A 23,283-nucleotide genomic window follows, 5' to 3' on the forward strand; every position below is an offset into this window, starting at 1 on the left:
ACAAAACCAGCAAAAAAGGGCCTTGTTGGTTAGCGTGTTCAGGAGGCTGAGACCCTTTATAAGGAAAGTAAGCCAGGCTCAGGGATTTAAATACACAGAGAAAGAATATAGGATGTTGGCCTAAATATGGTTTCCTTATTCATTCTCTTAATGTAGTTGGCAGGCTTTCCCTTTAAAATGAAATTACTTGGAAGTTGGAGGCAGGCTAATACGCAATTGGGGTTGATTTAGATTAGGAGCCATCCGAGAACGGAGAACTCCATGTTCAGATGGGGAATGGTGAGCTGCCATTAAGTCTTAGAATTCTCCACTGGCAGATAGCATTCTGACCTGAATGCTTCTTTACATAATACCTATGTAAATACCTATGTATGTAAAGAAGCCCATGCCAGTCAATGGAGAGGTGGCTATACCCAGAGAGGACTCCACAAGGGCTCCTAAGGTCTTTTCAGCCCCCACAGAGGCTGTGAGTGCCCTTCTGTGGTCCTGATATTGGCTTTTCCTCTTAACCCAAAGGCAGGGATGGGCAGATATTAATTATATTTACTAGTATTGGTTACTTCATTGCCCATTAGCTTCTGAACATTGTTACAAACGTAAGATGACTGCTACAGTCATTATGGTTTTTAGAATCTTCAATTATATAAAAAGCAAATTCCATCCATCCACATCACCAAAGCACAGGGAATTTAGGCTCGTCTTGCAATTAAAATTGTACCAGTAAGCAAGTTAAACCTAGCAATAACTACATCTCTGAACATGAAGGACCGGGTGAACCATGATGACATCATTCCCCTCTCTGTGGCTGGCTCTGGTGATTTGGACACTGTTTTCCAGCCCCAGGAGGGAACTGGGCTGGAGAGTGTTCTACAGAACCCCAGCCAGGCCCGGGTCCCACCTCTCCCCTGTCCCATAGGTGAGGAGCCTGATTGCAAGGATATCACTGCCAGGCTGCAGTATGTCAAAGTGGGAAGCTGTAAGTCCGAAGAGGAAGTGGACATTCATTACTGCCAGGTAAGGGCCCCTGACTTCGACGAGGCCTACGTGGGGAGGGGAGTCTCCTTGTTTGGTAGATATCTCCTTAGTTACATTTCAGAAGGATCTGAAAAATTCACAGGGAGGAGAACTGAAAAGAACTGTAAGCATTTAAATATATATATACATTTGTATTAATTTCAAAGAGGAAGGGAGAAGGAAAGAGAAATAGAAACATCAATGGTGAGAGATAATCATTGATTGGCTACCTCCTGCACACCCCTACTGGGGGTTGAGCCCACAACCTGGACATGTGCCCTGACCGGGAATTGAACCGTGACCTCCTGGTTAATAGGTCGATGCTCAACTACTGAGCCATGCTGGCTGGGTAGAATTGGAAGCATTTTATGTGAAATCAAATGTTTTATTGAAGTAACTGGGAACTTTGACCCCAGAGGGAAGATTCAACAAGTCCTTCAAAGAGAATGGAGAGTTATTTGTGGAAGTCGGGGTGGGGGTGTTGTATTAAACATGCATAAAAATTGCAGCTAGAGCAGTAGTTCTCAACCTTCCTAATGCCACGATCCTTTAATACAGTTCCTCATGTTGTGGTGACCCCCAATTTCATTATTACAAATTGAACATAATTAAAGCATAGTGATTAATCACAAAACAATATGTAATTATATATGTGTTTTCTGATGGTCTTAGGCGACCCCTGTGAAAGGGTCGTTCAACACCCAAAGGGGTTGCGACCCACAGGTTGAGAACCACTGAGCTAGGGGGATCTGGGTGTGATGGCACCATAAGGAAGAGATGGCATTTCAGACTTTCCTGAGACCTACCTTTACAAATTGCCCCACTGTCCTGGGTTTCCTGGGGGAGGCCAGGCCTGCCTTACTTGGAGGAGGGCAGGTAGGGGAAGCAGGCTGCCTCTAAGTTCTGCGTACTCCTGGCTTCTCCACCATCACCATGCTCTGTCCCTCTCTGTCCCACTTCAGGGTAAATGTGCCAGCAAAGCACTGTACTCCATCGAAACGGAGGATGTGCAGGACCAGTGCTCCTGTTGCTCCCCGACGCGGACAGAACCCATGCAGGTGCCCCTGCGCTGCACCAATGGCTCCATCGTCTACCATGAGGTCCTCAATGCTATGCAGTGCAGGTGCTCCCCCAGGAAGTGCAGCAAGTGAGACCCCTACCATGGACACCCAATGCCACCTGCCTTGCCAACCGGCCAGAGTGCTGCCCGGTCCTCTGTATCCTCTGCTCTCATGCCCTCTCGGGCCCACAATAAAGACCAATCTCTTATCTTGCAAAAGGCTAATGCAATGGTTCACTGTGTCCTCCCAGGCGATCTGACAACTGTAGGCTAGGCGAGTTCAGAGATGGTTCTGAAGGAGGAAACTCAGGTTCCACCTGAAAACACTGCAGCCCCAGAGTCTGTGGGAGGCACTGCCTTTGCCTCCATGCAGTGCAGAGAGGAGAGGAGAGTGTGGGGCGGGCCTCCTCAGACACTCAGCCCAATGGCTTGAAGTAAAAGGGATTTTCTCAGGAACACTGAGTTCTCCAGTCTCTGAATCCAGGGGCTTTGAGCAGGGCAGAGGGGTGGGCTCTGGAGCCACACTCCTGCTAAGATAGACATGGCTATCGCCAGTGTGGCTGGCATTCTAGAGAAGAGGTATAGCCAGGTGTGCAAGGGTTTCTCTGAGCCCTTTAGCTAAGTTCCTGTGTCTCCTCTGTGGCACCTGTGGAAGGAAGAGGTGCTGAGACCGAGGGGGTTGCAGATGGGGTGCTGGCAGGTACTGGAACATGGTCCCATCCCCACAGATCACCATGGGTGGTGAGCACCAGACTTGGAGGCAGACCTGGGTTCCACATAAGGCCCCTACTGTCTGGTGTGGCTTCAACTAAGCCCGTTAGTGTTTCTCAGATGTAGTTTCCTCATCTGGAAAACAGGAATGTGAGTCTTACTTGTAGGGTTGGAAGAATAAAATAAACTGGAAAGTCTGGGATAATTGTAATCGCTCCATAATAATATGAGAAGGGACAAGAATAAAAATAGTGACATCAAGGCTCAAAAGGGGAAGTGTCTCTACCACCAGTGTCAGAGCACAGGGCATTTTCTTTGTCCTGAGGGGTAAGGAGCTGGGCTTCTTTCAGGCCACATTCTGGATGCCAAGGCCCTGCCTGCTCCAGGCATCCTCTTAGAAGGAAAAGAGGTGCAGATAACACTGAACTTCACCAGTCCCAGATCCCTAAGTCAGATGGTCTTTCCTTAAAATGTATGAGAAAAGTGTACATGTATATGCTGGCAAGATGATGGAATCTGGTGAGTATTTTCTCCCTGAGAACAAAGGGAAGGTCTAGATTTGCGACAGGAATTTGACGGAGAAAATTGATCTTCCTTCCAGATCCTTTTAACCCAAGAGAGACTCAACTCATTGAAAGAATGATGGAGCTGGAAAGGATTTAGACATCATCTAACCCGCTGCCTCTCCCCTGCCCCTTTACTGAGGATGAAAGCAGCCCAAAGAACTCCAGTGACTTGCTGAAGGTCACACAGCTGCTAGGTGGCAGGGCCAGTTCAGAACTCAGGTGCCTTGACCCATAGGCAAGAACTCCAGGGAGGCCCACCAGAGTCACCGCATTCTGCTACTTACAGATTCAGCCCTTGCTATCGTGGGAACCAGGGACTGCTGCATTTCTAGGTCTCAACCATTCCCATTACTTCTGGGGACCAACCTCAAGGGACTATACACTACAAGCAAATGGCACGGATTGTGTTAAATAGGTTTAGAGGGGGAGTTTAGTAGGGTAGAGGGAAGGAAGAATGGATAGAAGTTTTATATAACTGTTCAATAATTCAAAGGTTGTCATCTCTCCATCCATCATCCTGCCTCCAATGCTGAGCAGCCTCTAAGGTCTCTTTAGGAAACCAGATCCAGTGCAAGGCATCGCCTGTCTTTCTCCTAACTGATCGCCTAACACTGCACCTGGGGATGAGGTGTTATTGGAGGCATCAGGCTCTACAGAGAGACTCAGCAGAAAGGTTGCCTCTTTAGCATAAGGTGTCAATTTCCCAACTTCCTGACTCGTCGTAGCCTGAATTTCTCCTCCTACTAACAGATATGACATTTCATCTTCAATAATAAAAAAAATAAATAAACTGAATCAGAAAGGCTGCATGTTTTCATTTAAGAAAAAAAGGGAGCAAGGTAGAAAGGATGCAGAAAGGGAAACTGGTGGAGATAGTGGGGATGTCGCACAACCTCTCTTACTCTGCAAGTCTCCCAAGGGGAGGGTCTGCCTCTGGTCTCAGGGACTTTGTCTTTGCTCATCCTCAGACCAGAAGAGACAGTCTCTCCAAGTCAGAGTCTTAGGGGGAGTGTCAAGGAGGGAGTGTACAGAGACAGGGGGTAAGAAAGTGCCGGAGGGAGAGAAGAAAGAGAATGGATAAAGGAACGATGGTGGAAAGTTGCCCACTTGTCTTGGTGTTGAAAAGACATGGAGAAGGTCCCTGAAAGCGAGTGGGGAGGGAGCATTGTCTGGGAGAGAAAGAAGCTGAATGGCAAAGTGTTTTGAGCACAGAATCTGGAGCAGGCTGTCTACTTTGGGATCCCACATATCCTTAGAGGTAAGTTGCTTGATCTTTTTTTCACACCTCAGTCTCTCATCCACAAGATGGGTACACTAGCAGTAATTACCTCATAGAATTGTCGTTGGAAGGAAATATTACTACTGTGGGTTAAAGGGTGCCTGAGGAAGAGGAAGTCCTGTATAATAAACATGAGCCACGATTACTCCTAGTGAGCAGAATAAAGCTCAGGATTGGGACCTAAATCTTCTGGTTTTCCCTCTGCTCTGCCCCTGGCTCATGCTGCGTGGTCTGCTCCCCTTTACTGCTACTGGCTCCTCATATAGAGTGGGGAGATAACATTCTTCACATTGAAAGGTCATGGTCATAAATAGCACACTTGATTTCAACATCCTACTTTTTCATTTTCCCGGCCCTATGTATAAAGGAACTTGTTTAGCTCCAGGGCATCTTGGAATTGTAGATTCCATCATCCAGAACAGACTTTCTGAAGCCTTTTCTTCAACCCTTTGCCCAAGGCCAGGTGCCTAACTGTTCCAGAGAGATGGCAGTCCTCTGGTTCTTTGGGTGGGGGCTTCCACAGGTTCCCTCCTCAACTCTGTCCCAGGGCCTCATGGGGAAGCTCTTCTACAACCTGCAGCCCCTCTTCCTGTCCTACCTGTCCCTTGTGTACCTCATCCTTGACTCCTGCTCCTTTTAGCCAAGAAAAAGGTGGGGACAGGTGGTGGTGGGTCGAGTGAAGGAAGGTGTGCAGGGAGGCGCCCCGCCCCACCCCACCCTACCCCGGGCATTTCCCAGGACTGGGCTGCAGGAAGGAAGCTTTGCGGGTGGGATTGGAAACTAATCAACCAGACGGTTCACCAGATAATCCGGCTGAATATTCACACCGAGCCCAGGTTATGAGGCACCTCCCCCTGGCCGAGGAGCGCGGGCAGCACTTACTGTCTCGCCCCTCAGCTCCATTAACCAGGTGTCCCAAACGCCACCCTACCGCGGACAAGCGCTCTTCCCCACGTGGCACTGCGGGCGCTCCTGCGCTCCGGGCTCAGCGGGAGAGCCCGCTCTGCCTCCGGTGGCGCCTGCCGGGTGGCCTGGGGAGGGATTGGGGAGGAGCAGGCGGCAACAGGCAAGGGGCGGGCACGTCCAGACCCAGCTGAGCCGAGATGGAATTAGCCTCCAGCGGAATAAGCCTGTCCAGCCGCGAGTGCAGCAGCGGGGCAGTCCGTGTTCGGCGTCCTGTGTGCCAGCAGCATGGCCACCTCTGGGCTGCAAGGTGAGTCTTCCCTGCTGGGGAACCAGGTCCTGGGCAAGCTGTAGGAGGGAGAGGGGCTGGGGTGGAGGAGACGCATCCTAACGCCTGCCCTTCTGGATGGGTGACCTCAAATGAACCTGGAGAGAGGGTAGTGAGGGGAGCTGATCCCTTTCCCCGTCGAGCAAGTTCTATGGAGGAGAGAAAATGTAGGACAAGAGGCAGAGGACTGGAACAAGGGCTTTTTGGGTGATGGACCACCGATTCCTACCTCAGCGAGTTTTTCTGTCCTTGTTACAAGTTGTTGGATGTTAGTGTTGAGAGTAGGCAACCAACTCGCAGAGTTTAATTCAGAAACAGTCTGTGGAGGGCAGAGGTTAGGATTCACCCCTAACAATTTTGACTTCGGCATCGCTGGCGTGCCCCTCCAGTTTCAGGAAGAGACGTCTCCTCCAGCCCTTAACCAACCTGCCCTCAGGAAGGGCATTTGCAACTCAGGGTGCAGGGAAACCCAGGCACTTCTTTCCTGGTGGTTTTTCTTAGAAGTAAAGCAAATTAAGATTGAGTTTGGGGGAGGAGGGCATTATCTGCCTCGCCTCCCAAATTATCCTGAGCAGACAGGTGTGCCAGGGCAGGAGTGATCTGACCTGGACAGGGATTTTGTTGAGTGCCTTGTTTCCGGTGGTTCTTGAGAGAGGCGCAAAGTGGGGAGGTGCCCATTCTGTTGGCATGAACAGTAAGCCGGAGGGACTGGAAGGTGGTGCCACTCAGTCCTTTGTGATAGGTATGGAGAGATACCTCCAAGAACCATGTGGACCCTGGTTCAGGACAGAGGTCCCATTGAGCAAAGTTAGTTCTAAATCAAAGGCAAGTGGCAGGTGGAGGGAAAAAAATCTTAGACAAGGTTGAGGCCTCCCAGAGGACTGTGATACCCTATGTTCTTCTACCTGCCTGGACTGTGTTCTTGGAACCAGACATCAGAGCTCTTGCCCAGGTGTCTGTTCCCCTCCCCAGCTGCTGACGGGAGTGCCCATTTGCTCCTCACACTGTGTCTTGCCATGTGCCCATCATTTTGGGAGCCAAGGACCCAATATGGCCCTTTCCAGCAACCTCCTACCTAAACTCTCTGAATTGCCTCTATGTGGCAACCTGTGCCACTTTGCTGGCTGATTGAAGAGGCTGTGTAAGTGGTATGGCGGGTTCCAAACACCAACCTCAGGTTCTGGTCCAGTGTCCATGCGTACCTTCTCTGCCAACTTCCATTGTGGGGTAAGGCTAGAGGGCCAGAGGCATTGGGGTCTAAAGTGGAGCTTGTCTATCCTTTTCTCTAAGGAGTCTGCCTGAATGCCCAATACTGTGCTCAAGAAAGGCACGCACCTGCCTATCTAGACGTTCTCCATTCTTGGTACTCTAAGATGATGATGCTTTAGCAGCAGCATGCACTATTGATGGATATAGGGAGGAGGTGGAGTCAAGCATGGACTTGTTCGGACCACAGCAATGCAATTAGCCCTGTCCACCCTTCTGGTATTTTAAGATATACTAGAAGTCTTTCTTTGGCTTCTACTGACAACCTCGCAATTCCTCCAGAAACTTTAAGAAAATGATTTATTTCTCTCTGGCTGGCAACTCTCCATCTAAGTTAACTTCTGCTGAAATTGCTCAAGGATGGCAGTGCCCAGGCAGCTGGTGTCAGATCCTCTTTCTATTTAGCAAACATGAGAATAAGGCACACTACCATAAATCTTTGGGCTTGCTCACTGACAAAGGAATAAATCCCACTTTTTCTGATGCCTGTTATTCATCAGTAAATTAAAATTAGCTTTACAAAAAATAAAAATACACGTTCATGGTGAGGAAAATTAAATACAAATACGTAAAATAAAAAACTTACCTGTTTCAATATTTTGGTAATTATTATTTTCCCTAATTGCTTTTTTTAATCCATTATGATTTTTGACTATATCAGATAAATATTTTTATTTATTATTTATTAGTCATCAAACATTTTGTAAGAAGGGAAAACTCAGTTATAATAAAACTTAAAACAAGGAAAAATGAACAATTGTCAAATAATGAAGGATTGGGAGCATATTATTATATCACAAGACCTAGACTAAGAATAGGTACTGTAATGGAGTAAAAATTTATCTATGAGCTCCCTGACAGGCAGGTCAGAGAAGAGACAATAAGTTACATGGATCTCATTGTCTAATAAAAGGAGACTAGTTAATCAACATTAAGTTTTAAGAAGAATGTCACAGTGATATTTGTGATATTTATGTAAGACATTGCTCAAGATAATGAGCTATAGTTTTATTAATAGGTTTTTAGAAAGTATATTATTTATCACATGGGCATTTATTATATTGTATCTGATTTTGTTTTAAAAGGGTTTTTTTCTGTTGTATCCTTTTCTGGTTCACTCTACCCTATTATATTTTTTAAAATGCTGTTTGCAAACCATTAGATAACCAATTAATGAGTTAAATCTCTAATTTGAGTAGTGGCTTGCAGGATATTGGAAACTCAATGGCTAATAGTCCTTTTGAACTGTTGGCTCTCAATCTCTTTTTCCTCCCCTATGTGAGAAAGGGATACAAAACACTCCCATCAGTATCAGTTCTTACTCAAATTTCCCTGTTATCATTTCTCTTTAGCTCGAACAATCCCTTTGGCATTTCTTGTAGTGTTCTGCTGCTACCAGATTCTCTCAGCTTCCGTTTTGGTGAAAAATGTCTGTATTTCACCCTCACTTTTGAATGATAATTTCATTGGATGGATGCAGAATAATGGGTTGGTAGTTATTTTTTTTTTTCCTTTTAGCATTCTAGGTGTCACTTTATTGGTCTTTATTTTCTGATGAGGTCAGTCTTAATTCATATTTTTATTATATTCATTCTTTTGTCCATGTATAATACCATTTTAATCTGGTAGCTTTCAAGATTTTATTTTTGGTTTTGAGCAGTGAAACTATTCTGTATGTATCTAGCTGTGAATTTTCTTTGTTTTTTTCTTGCTCAATTTTGCTGACCTTCTTGCATCTGGAAGTTAATGTATTTTATCAAACTTGGGGATGATTTTAGCCACTGTTTCTCCCATTATTTTCCTGCTCTATTTTCATTCTCTTCTATTTCTGGAACACCAATTACATATATGTTAGACTGTTTGACATTGTCTCATTGGTTCCTGAGGCTCTGTTATTTTTTCAATCTTTAGTTCTCTATTCTCTAGATTAGATAATTTCTATTCATCTATCTTTTACTTCATTGATCCTTTATCTGCCTTCTCCAGTTGCTATTAAGCTCATTCAATGAATTTTTCCTTTTGGTTATTTTAATTTTCAGTTCTAGGAATTTCATTTAAAAAAATAACAGGTTTATTGAGATATAATCACATCCATAAAATTCACCCTTTAAAAGTGTACAGTTCAGTGATTTTTATATATTTACAGAGTTGTACAACCACTATCTAATTTTAGACCACTTTCATCATCCCCCAAAGAAACCTCACACTCACTGGCAGTCATTCACCTCCCCCTCTCTAACTCCTGGCAACCGCTAAGCTACTTTCCGTTTCCATGGATTTGCCTATCCTGGACACTTTATATAAATGGTGTTTGTGTCTGGGTTCTTTCACTTAGAATAATGTTTTCAATGTTTAGCCATATTATAACATGTATATGTTCTTCATTTCTTTTTATAGTTGAATAATACTCCCTTGTGTGGATATACCACATTTGTTTATCATTTGAATTTTCACTTTTTGCTACTATAAATACCATTCAAGTACAAGGTTTTGTGTGTACGTATGTTTTTATTTCTCTTGGGTATATACTTAGGAATGGAATGGAATGGATCATATGGAAACTCTGTGTTTAACTTTTTCAGGAACTGCCAGACTATTTTCTAAATTTCTGTACCATTTTACATTCCTACCAGCAATATATGAGGATTCTAATTTCTCCACATTTTTACTGACACTTGTTATTGCTCTTAAAAAAAAATCCTTATCCGAGGATATTTTTTTCCATTAATTTTTTTAAAAGAGAGAGTAGAAGGGAAAGAAGGGAGAAGAAGGGACGGAGAGAGAGAGAGAGAGAGAGAGAGAGAGAGAGAGAGAGAGAGAGAGAGAGAGAAACATAGATGTGAAAGAGACCCATTGGTTGGTTCCCTCCCACATGTGACCCTAACATGGCTGGGAATGGAACCTGCAACCCAGGTTCGTGCCCTTGACTAGTAACTAAACCTTAGAACCTTAGGTGTGAGGGCTGATTCTCTAACCACGGAGCAACACTGACCAGGGCATTATTGCTCTTTTTAATTATTGCCATCCTAGGGGTATCTCATTGTGGTTTTATTTTGCATTTTCATAATGACTAATGACTGAACAATTTTTTCACATGCTTATTGGCCATATGCATATTTTCTTTGGAGTAATATCTACTCAGATCCTTTGCTCATCTTTAAATTAGGTTATTTACCTTTTTACTGTTGAGTTACAAAATTTCTTTTTTTAAAAATATTTTTTATTGATTTCAGAGAGTAAGGGGGGGAGAGAGAGAGAAAGGGAGAGAGAGAAACATCAATGATGAGAGAGAATCACTGATCAGCTGCCTCCTGCACGTTCCCCACTGGGGATTGAGCCTGCAACCCGGGCATGTGCCCTGACCGGGATTCGAACCCTGACCTCCTGGTTCATAGTTCGACACTCAACCACTGAGCCACACGGCTGGGCTAAAATTTCTTTATATATTCTGGATACAAGTTCCTTATCTGGTATATGACTTAGAAGTATTTTCTCCTATTCTGTATATTCACTCTATTAATGATGTCTTTTGAGTTTTTAATTTTTATAAAGGCCAATTTGTGTTTTTTATTATTATTTGTGATTTTGGTATTATAGCTACGAAATCATTGCCCAACCCAAGGTTATGAAGCTTTACTCTTTGTCTTCTAATAATTTTACAGTTTTAGCTATTGCATTTAGGTTTATAATCCATTTTGGAAAAGTTAATTTTTGTGTATGGTGTGAGGAAAGGGTCTAACTTCATTCTTTTGCATGTGGATATCCAGTTGTCCCAGTACCATTTTCCATTTCTTTCTTCACTTGTTGCTACCCTTGTTGAGATTCAAGGGCTTATTTCTGGAATCCCAGTTCTATTGATTGGTCTATATGGCTATCCTTATGTCAGTAACACAGGGCCTTTGTGGTAAGTTTTGAAATCAGCAGTTACACTTGCTTTTGTTTATGTTTGTAGTTTCTATTTTTTTACACTCATTAAGCATGTACTTATCTTTACTATTAGAACATATTTATGGTAGCTGCTTTAACATTTTTGGGCTTTGTTGAGATCTGTGTGTGTGTGATCAAATCCTATTTATTTTAGACACATAAACAGTGGGACTGAGAAGGAGTGATGAGAACAAGATGCCTGCCCCCGTGACAGGGCCAGCACCAGCTCTGTCTGTGCCTGAACAGGTCCAACCCAGCAGCTTCAAGGCCTTTTCCTGGGAGGACAGCCTGGCTGTGAATCTTCCATGTGGATGGGGGTAGAGTAAATTGGCTCCTGGTCCCTTTGGACTAAGTGAAAAAAGCCAGAGGGCTGATATCGATTTTTATTGCTTGTTTTGTCTCTTTCATGGGTCACTTATTCTTGTCTCTTTGCATATGTAGTAAATGGTGATGGTCAAATGGACATCGTGCGTGATACAACATTGTCTTCCACTCAGGAGAGTCAAAAATTATTATTTTTTTCTAGCTGGCAGTTTAGTTACTGGCTGATCTTATTTTGGTTTGGTTGCTACTTTGTTAGGGTATATTTATGGAAATTCCAAGTTATATTCCAAGATTCGGTAACTTGGTAAGATTCACCCTCTCCACTCTGTTTCCCCTATTGATTTTTTTTCAAGACATGCCCTTAGGATTTTTTAGAGACAGTCTAAAAGTGTGGTTCTTACTCTTAAAATGAGGTCCTGGTGTTTCAGCTGGATGCCTGGAGTGTTGGGACATGTATGTTAACGAGGTCTTGCTACTCAGGCTAGCATGGAACTTCAACATCTCCCAGTCCTGTTTAACCTCTAGCATTTTTCTTCTGATCTCAGTGTAGCAGCCTCTCTAGTAAGCCTCACTTATCTTACCCGCTGCATCTGGGAACCTTCCTTCACACCGATTCCTTCCCTCTTGCACTGAACCCCATAATTTCTAGCCATTTTAGCTACTTCAAACCTTGATCTCTGTTTCTTTGGTTCAGTGGGCCCTCCTTGCTTTATTTGGATTCCAGCTCCATGAACTCCTGTCAATAACTTGTTCTGAGGAGGTTACACTGGTGAGTTTTTCTTCCCTCAGGGATTGCTTTTCTGTGTGATGGATGTTCAATGCCTGAAAATGGTTGACTCATATATTTTTCCTGTTTTATATTTGTTTTTGGAAGAATGTTTACCCAAGTACCAGTTATTTTATTATTACTGAAAGCAGAAGTTCTTGTCAGCAAGCTTTTCATCAAGAAATATTTTGTTAGCAAACGGTTTCAGATGTAGGTCATTGACAAGGGCCAGAACTATTAGAGTCAAAAGTAATATTCATGATTTAGAAAAGAAAGAAATTGTTTTATTTACTTATTTTCAAAAGGAAGTTATGATCCCAATCTTGGTTCTTGTCTTGAGAGAGAGTTTGACTATGGGACTGCCTGCAGTCAAGGCCAAAACTTTTCTTTAAAAACAGCTTTGTTACTGCTCAAAAATACTTAAACTCAACACAATCAAATCTCCAGAATTCTATACCACAAAATGTAGAAGAGATGACTGTGCCCATAAATCCCTCTCTGCTCATCTTTCAGCATTTCATTTTATAATTCACTCTTTCACTGCACACCTACTATGTGCCAGGCTGCTCTAAGGGTCAAAGATGATATCCAATCCCTACTTTTGAGTAGTTCTACCCACCTGTGGTGTGCAAAAACTATGAGTTTGTTAAATCTGTGAGGTTGGGAGAAGTTTTGGAAAGGCTCTGTTGAGCAAGGCTCGGACATATGCGTATTTGACGTGGGTGGTACCTCAGTTGGCTGACTTATTGCACTTGTAGGTGGAGTTATGTATTATCTACGTTTATTGTGAAAGGTACTATATTAGTTAGGATATTGCTCAGCTAGCTGCTCTAACAAATAGACTGAAAAATACAATGAGTAAAACACATAACAGTTCACTACTTTCTAAAGTAAGCATCTTGGATGGGTAAACAAGTTGGCGAGGCAGCTCTTTTCCATGTAGCTTTTCAGGGACCCAGAGTAATGGATCTTCAGCCAACTTCAACTATGACTTCGAAGGTGGCCCTGAGAGTTGCCATTCCAGTGATCTAAAAGGGGAAAAGACCACATAGGAGCATGCAGGAACATGCACGGGAATTTTACTATGATATGAAGCAGGCCTGGAAGTAGCACGTATCACTCAGTTTACATTCCTCTGGCTGGAATTCAGCCTCGTGGCCATGGAGGTTAGGTAATATGGTCCAGCTGTGTGTTCAGGAAGAAGGAGAAGAGAACATGGATTTTGGTAAGCAGGTAGCTGTCTCTGTCATTGAGACCTACAAAAATAAGTTTGGCATGGCATATCCGCGTTTTTTTACTGTATTAAAGTTACAGAGTTACACACTTATCTTCTCAAGTAGGCTTGGAGATCTTCATGTTTTCAGCGCCCAGGACAAGGCAGGGAAGGAATGTGATAAATACTTACTAAATGTTTTTTTTAATGAATGAATGAATGAATAGTAAACTGGTGTGACAGTAGTTAGCTAACAGATTCAGTTGCTTCTTTTTCTTAATATTCATTTTTTAAAATGCAAGTGATATCTGACTAGTATGAGTTAGAGAAGCAGGTGAAGACATTGTGGTAGGACCATTTATACTTTAATCTTATCAGCCACACTTCAAAACACTGTGTAGGATGGGCTGCCAATGAGTAGGTTTCATTTGGGCAACTCATCCAAGTTCCAATCTGTGGATTTTATCATTGAGAAAAGTGTTTCCTGAAATGAATTTCTTATTCTTTTCTTGTCCTTGGTCTTTACTTTTAGGATTTTGGGTCTGAGCATTGAATGTAAATACTATTTATTAAAAGACTCTTTTAAAGGAGTGAGGGATGTTAAGAATGCCTACTCAGGAAGTCAAGATTTATCAAGTTTGTATTCCTGGTTGTTCCTCTTCCTGAGCACAGGTAAGCCTAGTGGTTAAAAGTGTGGACTGTGCCAAAACCGGTTTGGCTCAGCGGATAGAGCGTCGGCCTGCGGACTGAAAGTTGGTTGTTCCTCTTCCTGAGCACAGGTTAGCCTAGTGGTTAAAAGTGTGGACTGTGAGTATGCCATTTACTAGCTGATGACTTTAGGAAAGTTGTCTAACTACTCTATGCCTCAGTTTCCTCATCAGTAAAATGGGATAACAATATTACTTATCTGATAGGGTTATCCTGAAGATTAAATGAGTTGATATGTGTAAAGTTCTTAGAACAGTGCCCAGCACATGCAGGATGTTAGTAGTTAGGGTTGTTATAGCTGCTGTTATAATTAGGGAAGGTTTGTGTTCAGTTCAGAGGGGAAGCCACTGTTCAAAATTTACTTATAATAAAGGAGTCTCCAATTCCCTGCATCATTACCTCCAAACTTTTGCTGAGCCTCTGTTGCATCCAGAGTCCTATACTAGGAATACAAAGACATAACAGGCAAATTTTCTGAACATTTTGAGGACTTCCTTAAGTGGTTAGGGAAGGTTCAGTGTATGAGTAAGACTTTATCTGGATGAGACTTAGACAAGTGGAGAGAGCATTCCAAGCAGGGATGACTGCCTGAACAAAGACACAGAGTGAGGATCAGCTTGGACATAGGTTTGACCAAACTTGAATGTTCTTATCTGATGGACAGGTAAGGCAGCAGAGATATATAAGAGCCAGATATGGAAGTCTTTGAATGCCACATTGTTTGTAAGCCTCAGGACCATGGAGGTTTTTGGTTACAAGTGAAATAAAAGTTTTATGAAGGGTCACCTATAGCAGCAAAGAAGTTTAGGTCCATCCATCCATCCATCCATCCATCCATCCATCCATCCATCTATCCTTATCCTGACACCCATTTATCTTCACTATAGCCAGAGTGATCTTTCTAATGTAATTAATCATGTTGCTTCCCTGCTTATAATTCTTTAATGTTATTATAACTCATGAACTCTGCATGTTAATAGAGTGGGGATTGGTATAGAATTGAGGAGAGCTGGTTAGAAGCAAAAGGGAGGACAATTTTAAAGACCAAATACAAGAAAAAGCATGTCAGTGCCAGGCCTAACCGGCAGACCCCAAGCAACTTAGGAATGATTACTCCGGCACACATTCCTGTGAAAGAGAGGGCTAAGAGACTGCTTGGCTTGACAAAACCAAACAGCCCCCGCTCACCTGCCTCCTGAGGCTTTTATTGTAACAGCAGCTTGAACTAAAGTTAACTATCAATAAGGTAAGCATCCTGGAGAAGACACATGCATCTGAAGACTAAGCATAAAGATTCCAGTAAACCACCTGGGGGCTCAGACTTGTTTGGAAAAGTCAAAGCAGGGGTTGCCACCTTCAGCCAGCTTCCCTTAGAGACCCCTGACCTTTTGGAGATTCCTCCTTACAAACTTTCCAACCAAGTTCTGCGCTTCCCCACATGCCACCTCCTTGAAGCAGGTAGTTCAGTCTTTCTGGAATGTGTGTGTGTGTGTAAAGTGACTAGCAAATGATTGATACTGGGAAGGTTGACAGTAAATATGGTAAGGGGCCTTATAAGTCATGTTAAAAGTATGTACTTAAATCAGATGTGTCCTTCCTGAAATCCACCCTCAAATCCCACCACATAGTTAGAAACTAATGGGATTATGTGGGTGGAAAATGAGCAGAAGGAGGCAGGCACTCTGCTTTGTGAGGTTGATGATCTAAAACAGCTAAGCTCAGTGGCTGATCACAAAGGTCCATGCAAATTATTGTCTTTCTCCCTGGAATCTCCTTTCCTACCTTGCCCATTGGAAGATGCCTACTTTTCTAGATGCATCTCAAAGCTCATGTACTCTGAGAGGCTTTAGGCCAGTGATGACGAACCTATGACACGCGTGTCAGAGGTGACACGCGAACTCATTTTTGGGGTTGATTTTTCTTTGTTAAATGACATTTAAATATATAAAATAAATATCAAAAATAGAAGTCTTTGTTTTATTATGGTTGAAAATATCAAAAATTTTCTATACGTGACACGGCACCAGAGTTAAGTTAGGGTTTTTCAAAATGCTGACACACTGAGCTCAAAAGGTTCGCCATCACTGCTCTAGGCAGACCTGAGGGCTTCTGCTTCTATAAGTCCTTGTTCATACCCCGACTTTGTTCTTCTCTTATTCCTGAAATTATCTCCTTACTAATCTATCTTCCTTCCTTATTAATCCTCATTCCTTGTGAGCACCTAGGGGTTGGTGGAAAGACCCAGGTTCTATTTGGCCTTGTATTTCCAAAGTATTATATAGTGTTTGAGAAATAAAATGTTTTGGCATTAATGAATAGAGATGTGAAAGATTATAAATATTTTACCCTTTCTCCCAAAAATATCCAGTTGTGATTAGAGCATGGATGATGGTGTGTGCAAGAGGAGAGGGCCAGTGAAGCAGGCTGTGGATGGGTGTAAACGGATGAAGCAGTTCAGACAGGTAGGCAGGGCCCAGATTGTGAAAGGCCCTGTATGCCATATAAGACAGTTTGGTCTTCATCCTAAGAAGGAGGAAAAGCCACTGAATGAGAGTAACTTGATCAGATTGTTTCAAAATGGTAGTACTAGCTGTAGTGTGCAAAGAGGGTAAAGGATTGGGGAGGATCGAAGAGGATCTGAGAGGAGTAGGATTAGTGGCAGAAAACTCATATTTATCCAGGTTCAAGGTAAGGATGAACTTGTGGTAGGGTCATCATCAGCAAAGAGATATTTGAGCATCAAGTTAAAGAAGACTGTTCTTTAAAAAAAATTTTTAAATTAAAAAACATTATTGGGATGACATTGGTTAATAAAATTATATAGATTTCAAGTGTATAACTATATGATACTCCCTCTACCCTTTACTATCTCCTTTAATATCTCCCCTTTCTCTTCCCCTCTGGTAACTACCATACCGTTGCCTACATTTTTGTTTGTTTGTTTGTCTTGTTTTGTTCATTTTTTACTTCCAGTTTTATATCCCACATATGGGTGAAATCATATGGTTCTTGACTTTTTCTGTCTGACGTTTTCACTTAGCATGATATTTTCAAGATCTATCCATGTTGTTGCAAATGGGCGTATTTTATTTTTTCTTAAGGCTGAGTGGTATTCCATAGTATATATGTACCACATCTTCTTTATCCAATTGTTTATAGAAGAAAACTTTGGTTGTTTCCATGGATTGGCCAGCACGAATAATGCTGCAGTTTGAAAACACTTATTCACAAAGAGAGGGCTATTCTTGAGCCAAGGCTATAAGACAAGCAGAGCTGAAGAGGCAGATTTGAAATGATCCCTTTTGTGTAGAGAGAACTGGGGGGTTTTCCTGATTTCTTTGACCATGTACAGAGGTTTTAGCAAGACTTATGGGGCAAGAGGAGGGGTGATCAGCAGGGCCATTGGATCCAAATTTTGAGCTTGGAGTTTAAAATGTAGGCTGTTTTCCTGGGTCAAATGTGTGCAGGGAAGCAGGGGGAGACCTCGTAAGTGTTGATCCTAATTGAAATCTGTCCATGGTAAGATGCTTGGGGAGAGGCCAGGGTGAGTGCCTTCAAAATCTGAAAGTGACTGGTTCTCTCTGAAGCTCCCAAGAAGGCCTGCCTGTTGGTAGAACCATCCCCACTTGGAGTCTTGTTCTTGTCCTAAAAGAGTTTGGATGCTCTGTCTCCCCTCAGGGCAGCCCTGGCCTTGAAAGGCTTGTGACAGAGGCTGCCAGATTTTTCAGGGCACTGCACTCTTCACCTGCCAGTGGTTAGTAAAGAGAGTAACGGTGCCAAGAGGGATACTTTAAGGGAAAGCCCTGATGCCTGGAAGTCCAGCTCCCTCTGGAGAACTTCTCCTGATCTTCTATCCCGGAAGCTCTGGGAACCTCTTCGAGCTCTGATGACTCCCCTTCCCTTCTCTAGGCCTGGGGAATCCACTTCCTGCTCTTTCTCTAGCTTCCTTTTGCTTGTGTCATCTGGTCCCTTTGCTCCAGTCCCCCCCCCCCCCAACCCCATTACCTGCTTCCGAGACTTTCTCTAACAAGTTCTCCACATCCTGCTGTATCTTTCTCCCTACTCCAAGGGCCCTCCAAGCGCTGAGCCTTTGCTGTGACTCTAACGATTTGTGCCAAACTGTATAAGAGGTAGCATGACTTGAAGGGCCCAGGAAGAACTGCTGCCTTTCAGCATCTCTCCCTTCCCCTAGCACAGTGTACCAGTGCCCACCTTCAGAGAGGATTCCTTCAGCTAACAAACATGCAGGGCTAGTAACATCTGTAGGGCCCTCTAAAGATTTCAAAAATTTATTTTTAAAAAGAGATTTCAAAATGCTTTCACTTATATTATGTCAAGATGTCAGCATGGGTTATAAATTTGCTTCTTATCCTCGACAGCCAACAGCCAGAAGAAGGAATGGCTATCGAAGGCCCTGATGGTGGATGGGAAGGTGCAGGCATAGAATACGGGAGAATCAAAGGTGGGCAGGGGCCTTGGAGCAGCTCAGGGAAGAGACAAACTATAGACAGGCATTGAAAGGACTCTAAAAACAAGCTCTGCTTGTTTTTTTTCTTTTAGATTTGGTCCTCTCCCTGACTTTACTGTTTACTATTTTTTCTCTCAAAATCTCTGCTCCTGTTCCTTCATCTGCCTCTGTAGCACAACCTAAGGTACCTGCAGCCAGTGGGATAGTGGAGGTTGGATCCAGCTGTGATGTCTGTGTCAGAGAATAAGCAGAGAGAGCAGCCAGGATGACCAGTGGGGCCCTGGAGGCCAGCCTCAAACCCAGGTGGCACTTTCAAGGCATGGTGGCTCCTGGATAGTGGTTTGACTAAAGCTTTGGGTTGACTCTGAATCTGAGCTGTCCTGATTCATAATTGTGAATGTGAGTATAGTGGTGAAGGAAGGGTGGACCTTGATGAGCTTGGTACAGGTAACCTTTGTTATCTGCCCAGTTATACATCAGGATGGTCTTTGGCTTGTGAGGCATGCATCTGGAGGTCTTCAGGCTTTCCCTGGGGTGTGGAGTCCTATTCTTAGTTCTGCCCTGGACTAGTTGGAGGGCAAGCGTGCAGAAAAACATGAGGGAGAGGGATGAGGCAAGACCAAACACCAACGACGAAGCCCCTCCCTTGATGTCCTGAGCTGGAGGCCACTCTGTTGCACCACCAGCATGCATGCCCACTCTTGCCCTCTGTGTTCTGTCTCTAGGGAGTGCCTTCCAGAAGCCACCTACCCTTCAAAACCAGCTTTAGGCTTAATTCCTCTGGAAGCCTACCTTGACCTAGCTTTCTGGTCTCCCACAACATGGACTGGAGCCCACAATATAGAAATAAATTATGAAAACTTTACTCTGCTGGTCATACTTGTGTTTTCTGCATGAAAGATGCTAAGTTTTTCAGGTGCAGGGACCAATGTCCTAGGCTTATTGAAACTGCCCAGCAGAGACCGTGCACACAGGGGCTGCTCCACAAATTGGTAACTGGCCAGAGCTCTGTTTCAAGAGACCAGGAAGAGCTGCTGTTTGCTAATTAATTAATTAATTAATTCACTCATTCATTCAGCAGGGGCTAAGGGTTGAGCTTGCTGTATAAGGTGTAATTTCTGTTCACACAGAGCTTAAATGAAAATAATTATAATAACTACCTTTTGTTGCACACACATAGGCTAATGACTGTCCTGGGTACTTTGCATCACATCTCTAGTTCTCATACTTATTACAATTCTGCACGTTTGAGGTTCTCTACCCTTTACAGTTGAAGAAAGAGGCTCAGAGAGGTCTCAGGGTCTGCAAGTGGAAGAATTGAAGGTCCAGCCCAGGTGGCAGAGCTGAGGGTGAAGTTCAGGTGGCAGAGCTGAGGGTCAAGTCTAGGTGGCAGAGCTGAGGGTCAAATCCAGGTGCACTGGACTATGCTTCTCTGCTTGAAAGTGTTCCTCAGAGATGGGAAAAGACTGGGTCTGGTCAGCTGTGAGCCCCTGTCTGGGACTTTTGGTGCAAAATGGAGTTGGAGTGTTTCATCTCTCAGTCCCCCCACTTCTAATATGCTGTGTTCCATCACCCACTGGGTTCCTCTCCCTCCAGGGTGCTGCTGGAAGTCTTTGAAAATAGCACTGCAGTGCTGCTGTTAGAAGGGCTGCTCTGGGGAGGATTGAGGAAGGGACATGAGCTCTGAGGCCTTGGTGGAGCCAGAAGGTGTGTGGGGACCCCTCAAAGTCATTGGAGGCTGCTCTTTTGTCAGAGGACACTCCTGCCCTCAGCGGGCCCACCATTGGTTTCTCCTTGCTCTTCCTTTCCTCCAGGTGTGGTGCTGGCTGGTCTGGCTGTCCCCGGAGAGGCCCTCAGCCTAAGTTTTTGGAATTAATTCCATATGTGTCTCCAGAGAGTACCCTACCTACCCTGGCTCCCATGATGCCACCCTCTTGTCTAGGACTTACAAGAGATTATGACAGCGATCATCAACAGGGGATCCTGCTGGTGGCTCCAGGCTCCGTGTGTGTGTGTGTGTGTGTGTGTGTGTGTGTGTGTGTGTGTGTGTGTGTCTAGTGGAGCGAGACTCCCCTTCTCCACTCTCTTCTCCCCATGGCCAGTGTGACCCTGGATTACCAAGGCTCTGAGGAGACATGCCCATTTTTTAGGACCACCCACTGTGTCTCTCCCTCAGGGCCTCAGCTCCTCTGTGTCCTGGCTTCCCCATCACCTGAAGTGGCTTTGCCTGTTTTGTCTTTTCCTCTCACAGACATCCCCTTGCTCCCTGGCTCCCCACGTAGACTGAGCCCTCGTGCAGTGGCCAGGAGCATCCAGGACCCCAAACAAGGACAGCAATGCCTCAAGGTGCCGGGTCCCCCAGCCCCAGGCCTGCAGGACAGCTCCAACCGAGATTCTGGCCAGCTGTCCAGTGAAGAGAGCTCCCACAGCAGCTCCGTGAGTAGTGGGCTTGGGGGGATGGCCAAGGGGAGCCTCGTGACTGGGGAAATTCCACTTAGGGGGCAGGTGTGTGTGTGTGTGTGTGTGTGTGAAAGAGAGAGAGAGAGAGAGAGAGAGAGAGAGAGAGAGAGAGAGAGAAAGAGAGAGAGAGAGAAACTCCGGGTTTTTATTTAGGCCCCCTCTCCTTTCCTTTCTCTGTAAGTCATGACAGTGTAATGTCCCATGCTGGAGTCTTTTGGTGAGAGGACCTGAAAGAAGGAGGTGTGAGAAGTCCAGTGATCCCACCTATTGGTCTGCAGACGCCACAGCTCCCCTCCCACCTCTGCTGTGGTGGCTCTGGAGGCTTTCCCCTGTGCCTGGTTGCCCAGGTGACCTCTCAGGTGGCTGCTGAGGCAGCTGGGTATCAAGCCAGTAATAAACAGGGAAACACCCAAAGGGGAGGCAGGTCCCTCCTCTGCTCCGCCTCATTCTTTCTCCTCCTCTCTCAGTGTCCCATCTCCACAGGTGGACGGGAGCAGGAGTCAGTCCCCTGCTGCCACCAGTGGCTGGAGAAGAGGAGGAAGAGGATAATGTGGGGCTGTGAGGGGCATAGTGTATAGTGAATCCCCTCAGGGTGGGAGGTGGGGGTGGGCCAGGTGACCAGAAATTGGCTTTTGTTCCAATGGATCCAGAGAACCTGCCAGTGAGTGCTCTGTGTGTGTGTGTGTGTGTGTGTGCGTGTGTGCGTGTTGTAGATTGGCAAGGAGATGGGTGTGCCACTGTGCATGTGGACAGCTTGTGTGCATGTCAGAGTGCACTTGGTGATATACTATACGTGTGCACGGGTGTGTGTGCAGGAGTGCTGGTGCAGAGAGCTGGGTGAGTGATTGTGTGCATGTGCAGGAGTGGGCTTGGGGCTCTGTGTTTGGAGGCAGGTGGTGGGCTGTGCATGGGTTTGCTGCTGTGTGTGCAGTCTGTATGTGAGCATGCATGTGTGCATGAAGGTTGGAGCAGGTGTGAAGGTACCCATGCCTGGGCTGTGGACAGGGGGTGAAGGGCTGTGTGGGGTGAGTGTGGCAGGTGAATTTAGGCCACCCTGTCCTTTCACTGGGGCAGTTGGGGCCTCGGGGCCTAAGGGGCTTGCTTCCTAGTGCATTTTTTGGGGGCCCAGAGCAAGGTCTGCATCCTCTGTCTCTCGCCCCTTCCTCACCAGACCTCACTATTTCTATTGTTTTCTCTGGCCAGGTTGTCAACAACTACCTGGATGCCAATGAGTCAGTGTCCTCGGAGGCCCCTCTGAGTCGCATGCACTTCCATGACAACCAAAGGAAGGTCGACTACGTGCTGGCCTACCACCACCGGAAACGAGGGGCGCATCCTAGCCACAGCTCCCCTGGCCAGTCGCTGGCCATCATCTCCAATGGGGAGACTGGCAAGGAGCCCCATGCTGGGGGCTCTCGTGACATTGAGTTGGGGCGGCTGGATGCCCTGGAGGAGGAGAGGAAGGAGCAGCGGGAGGAGTTTGAGCACAACCTGATGGAGGCTGGACTGGAGCTTGAGAAGGACGTGGAGGTGAGGTTGGGCAGGTGTCACAAGGTTGTGGGATGGGATGACCCTGCAGGGCTGGGCTTCAGGTAACCAGTGTCATCTGTAGGGAGCCTTGGCTTTGTTCTGAAAGGTGGCATTTTTTTTTCCTGATGGAAAAACATGATTTTCTTGCCCAAGGACTTGAAGAAGAGTCTTGGTATATCTAGTGACTCTACCTAGGGGATCCTAGGTAGTAGAGGTGTGTGTGTGTGTGTGTGTGTGTGTGTGTGCTTGTGTGCCAGGCTCTTGTGTGGTAGTCAGCCTAGTAGGGACTGAAGGTAGGACATTTCTTCCTGGTGTTCTCAGGCCCCATCCTGTGTCCTTCTCTGTACATGTTAGTTGAATAAGTAAGTGACCTCCCCGAGTCTCAGGTTCCTCATCTACAAAATAATAGACACCCTCATGGATTTTAGTTTTACATGTCCCATCATTAGACCAGGGTAATGAGAACATTCAGCACAATATTCGGCACATAGTGGGTGCTCAATAAATACTCATTATGATTCTTTTTAGAGGTGTCATGTTGAGGGGTGCAGTGCCATTCTCATCAGAAACCTGTTTTGTGAGAATCAAGTTAAGGTTGTCCCCAAACTGGAAGGGACCCCCAGAGGTCATTCATGCATTTCTCTGTCCCCAGGCAGGATGGCATGTGGCCTGACTCAGACCTTCTTTGTGCTGACTCATGCTGCTTATCCAGACCCTTAAGTCAGGAGCTGCTTCTCCTGTTATTCTTTCCACCAGTGTA

The 23,283-nt window shown here is 45.1% G+C and overlaps 2 protein-coding genes across 3 annotated transcripts in view; both read left to right on the forward strand.

The window, feature by feature from the left end:
• The window catches only part of VWF (von Willebrand factor), a 118,244-nt gene extending 115,949 nt beyond the window's left edge, over positions 1 to 2,295 (forward strand). Inside the window, exons 51-52 of the mRNA XM_006757606.2 lie at positions 917 to 1,014; positions 1,977 to 2,295. Of these exons, the coding sequence (XP_006757669.1) occupies positions 917 to 1,014; positions 1,977 to 2,165 (287 nt within the window). The 3' untranslated portion in view covers positions 2,166 to 2,295. The remainder of the gene's footprint in view (positions 1 to 916; positions 1,015 to 1,976) is intronic.
• Positions 2,296 to 5,763: 3,468 nt separating this feature from the next.
• ANO2 (anoctamin 2, calcium activated chloride channel) overlaps positions 5,764 to 23,283 on the forward strand; it is a 316,751-nt gene continuing 299,231 nt past the window's right edge. For both annotated transcript variants that reach the window (XM_015559975.1, XM_015559976.1), the window contains exons 1-3: positions 5,764 to 5,843; positions 20,785 to 20,969; positions 22,197 to 22,523. In XM_015559975.1, the coding sequence (XP_015415461.1) occupies positions 5,822 to 5,843; positions 20,785 to 20,969; positions 22,197 to 22,523 (534 nt within the window). In that variant the 5' untranslated portion in view covers positions 5,764 to 5,821. The remainder of the gene's footprint in view (positions 5,844 to 20,784; positions 20,970 to 22,196; positions 22,524 to 23,283) is intronic.

The sequence above is a fragment of the Myotis davidii genome, unplaced genomic scaffold (assembly GCF_000327345.1).
Source record: "Myotis davidii unplaced genomic scaffold, ASM32734v1 scaffold13, whole genome shotgun sequence".
NCBI classification, from domain to species: Eukaryota; Metazoa; Chordata; class Mammalia; order Chiroptera; family Vespertilionidae; genus Myotis; species Myotis davidii.